Genomic DNA, 3,083 nt, shown 5'->3' on the forward strand with positions numbered 1-3,083 from the left:
GCAAAACGTTATTAAATTGTCATCGATGGGAGAGGCGTCGTAATCTAGTTTTGCTCTTTAAACTGCTATTGAACAGCCTACTCTCTTGACCGGAACTGCTCGGTCCACGATACACCTCTCTCTGCCATCCTGTCAGATCTGAGGTAAACACTTGACGCGACGCACATTGGCGTGCTTCTCGTGACATCATCATTAACAACTAGTTGTTCAGTTTAGTTCCATACACACTGCATAGAATCTCTGTAAATGCGGTTGTCACTACCTGTATTTTTCAGGAGTTAATGCGGTTGTCACTACCGTATTTTAGTGAATTAGCGATTAAGGAGTAAAAGGTGAACCGACAACCGAATTTAGCTGCAGTGTGTACGTGGCCTTTGTGTTTGTGAGGGTGTTCTAAGCAGTTGCTATGCTACACTGTTTAACATCCAGCAGATGAAACTGGTGCAAAAATGGTACATCACAAACGTCAGTTACCTACGAAATGGCCATCGTAATAAACGAATGACACATCCTTGTCTATCTTCTTCCACTCAATGCGAGGATTCTCGTCATTTTCGGTCTTGAACTCACAGGAGAGCTCGGCATCTGTGGAGGACAGCAGACATCATGGCGTTAGCGCACATCATCTCACTGACGTCTGCATGAAGACACCACACAAACTCACCTGAGAACTCATGCACTTCCACTCGAGGACTGCGGCTGGTGACGGTGACAGGGACGACAGCGATGCCTGAAACAGAGACAAGGATGAATGATCAACACAATGAAAAATATCTGCTGTGTGTGACATTCAGATGTTCACCTAGTTTGTGGTATGTCAGTCTAATGTTCATTTTGGTAGCTTGACTTCCTGAATGTTATCATCAGCGTTTTTAGTGTGTTGCTATGTGGTTTCTAATGTGGCACCTCTATACAGATGCTATAACATTCTGAGTAGTTGCTAGGATGTTACTATGCGGCTGCTAGGGTGTTATGAGTGGGTTTTGATATGTTGCTATGTGGTTGCTAGGGAGTTCTAGGTGTTTGCTTGGACACATCTATACAGTTGCTATAGTGCTCTGTGTGATGGCTAAGCTGTTGCTATATGGTTGCTGATGTGTTATAAGTGATTTTTAGCATGTTGCTAGGTTTTTTTTTAGGTGTTTGTAAGGCATTGATATATGGTTGCTATGGTGTTCCGAGGTGTTTCTATGGTGCTATGGGTGTTTTTGTATGTTGCTATACAGTTGTTAGGGTGTTGCTATGTGGTTTCTGATGTGGTATGAGTGTTTTTTGTGTGCTGCTATGGAGTTGCTAGGGCGCTGCTGTGTTTCCTGAGGTGGTATGAGTGGGTTTTGAGATGTTGTTATGTGGTGCTAGGATGTTCTAGGTGTTTTGCTAATACATTGCTATATGGTTTCTAGGGTGTTGCTATGCTGCATAGCAAGTGAAGAGTGAAACACTGTTGTGAAAAATGCACAGTGCTCTGGCCACTCCAGGAATAGTTTACAAACTCCCAGTGGGATGAACAAGCTCAATATGGATTTCTAAACATAGCTGATCACATTCTTAACTGATATTCTTACTGAACAGACATAAAGGTCCAGTTTCTGTTCGCCTGTGCATTCATGGCTAAAGTTGGATTCTGATTTCCTTACAGGAAAAGGAAGCAGGTGTTTCCCTTCCTGAATAACATGACAGACATTGTTGGTCTTCCTGTTTCTGCCCAAGCATCATTAGAGTAAGACCACGAGCCACAAGAGATGATGACACAACTGACCAAACTAAAGGAGGTTTCCATATCAGAATCAGATCACACATTCACGTTTCATCGTGATGATTTTACAATATTAGGATCCAAACTTCCTTGTCGTTGTCAGAGTCTGACATCCCATCATGCACATTGCATTAATTTGAATCCATTTCAGATAAATGACCATGTAATTCCTTGTAAAAATGCAAGTTGCTCAAAATGACATGGATTCCTGTGGAAACTGAACATCCAAATCACTCTTGGAATTGTTGTTTCCTGACAGACAAAATCATTAACAAAAGGACTGTGGCTGATTATAGCGCTTGATTTGCTGTTGTTGTTTCATCATTTAAAAGGAAACACCAATCAAAACATGAGACTGATCTGGATGAGATCTAGGGATCATCTAAGTGTCCTGATGGTTTGAGTCTCATGAACATGAATCTCAACGATCCTCACAAACAGGGTTATTTGTGTAATAATATGGTAATAGCATGGCACTCACTTTTTGGTTTGTGTTGTGTCTTGCGGTGTTCTTCTTACAAATCAGTACTGTACCATAGTACAGTGATGGCATCATGGTAATTATATGGCACTTTAAAATGAAAACTCATGTTGAAATGATATTTACATGGGTATTTCAAGAACACCATGGAACTGAAAACTCATGTTAGTTCTATGCTACTTTTTTGTTAGTGTCCTTACAGTATTATCACTGCACCGTGGTACCAGCAGTGTTATTTTACTATTATCTATATACTATTACAGTATTTCTTAATATTATGAATTAAAATTTATTTTTAGGAATTATGGAATTATTGTGCTTTTGTCATCGAGTTTAAATATTTCAATTTAGATTGAATTTACTTTTATTTCAGTTTTAGTTTTAGTCATTTTAGTACGTCACATTAACTTATTTTATTTAATTCCAGGGCAACATTTGTAATTTTTTAAAATCTAATATTTAGGCCTGTGTTTTATTTCAATTAACAAATTTTAAAAAACGACAGTTTTAGTTACAATAACAGCTCTAATTTGTCTGGAAGGCTTCTGTCAACACACACTTGTTGTAGTGCTCACGTCTGTTTGAATGTCCAGATCACACAGAAGGAATGCTGATATTCCTCCATATCTGTATTACTCCAGTTGTGGAGTATGAAACGGGACGGTTGGTGTCAGTACCATGCATCATCTTATCAAACCTCATGAGCTGCTGTCAGTCACCCACTCACATCAGACAAACAGCCTCCTCAACTTTCACAGGAATGGTTCAGATATAGGCCTACAGTGGGTATAGAAAAGAATTACCTCCTTTAAAATAATCACATTTTGTTGCTTTGCAGCCTGAAAT

General features: G+C 39.4%; 1 protein-coding gene across 2 annotated transcripts in view; it reads right to left on the reverse strand.

Annotated features, from left to right (window-relative positions):
- jam2a (junctional adhesion molecule 2a) overlaps positions 1–3,083 on the reverse strand; it is a 47,650-nt gene that overhangs the window by 40,128 nt on the left and 4,439 nt on the right. For both annotated transcript variants that reach the window (XM_016240618.1, XM_016240617.1), the window contains exons 2-3: positions 665–730; positions 475–585 (exon numbers count right to left, since the gene is read on the reverse strand). In XM_016240618.1, coding sequence (XP_016096104.1) covers positions 475–585; positions 665–730 — 177 coding nt within the window. The remainder of the gene's footprint in view (positions 1–474; positions 586–664; positions 731–3,083) is intronic.

This window comes from Sinocyclocheilus grahami, unplaced genomic scaffold (genome assembly GCF_001515645.1).
Source record: "Sinocyclocheilus grahami isolate Dianchi unplaced genomic scaffold, SAMN03320097.WGS_v1.1 scaffold595.1, whole genome shotgun sequence".
Taxonomy (NCBI): domain Eukaryota; kingdom Metazoa; phylum Chordata; class Actinopteri; order Cypriniformes; family Cyprinidae; genus Sinocyclocheilus; species Sinocyclocheilus grahami.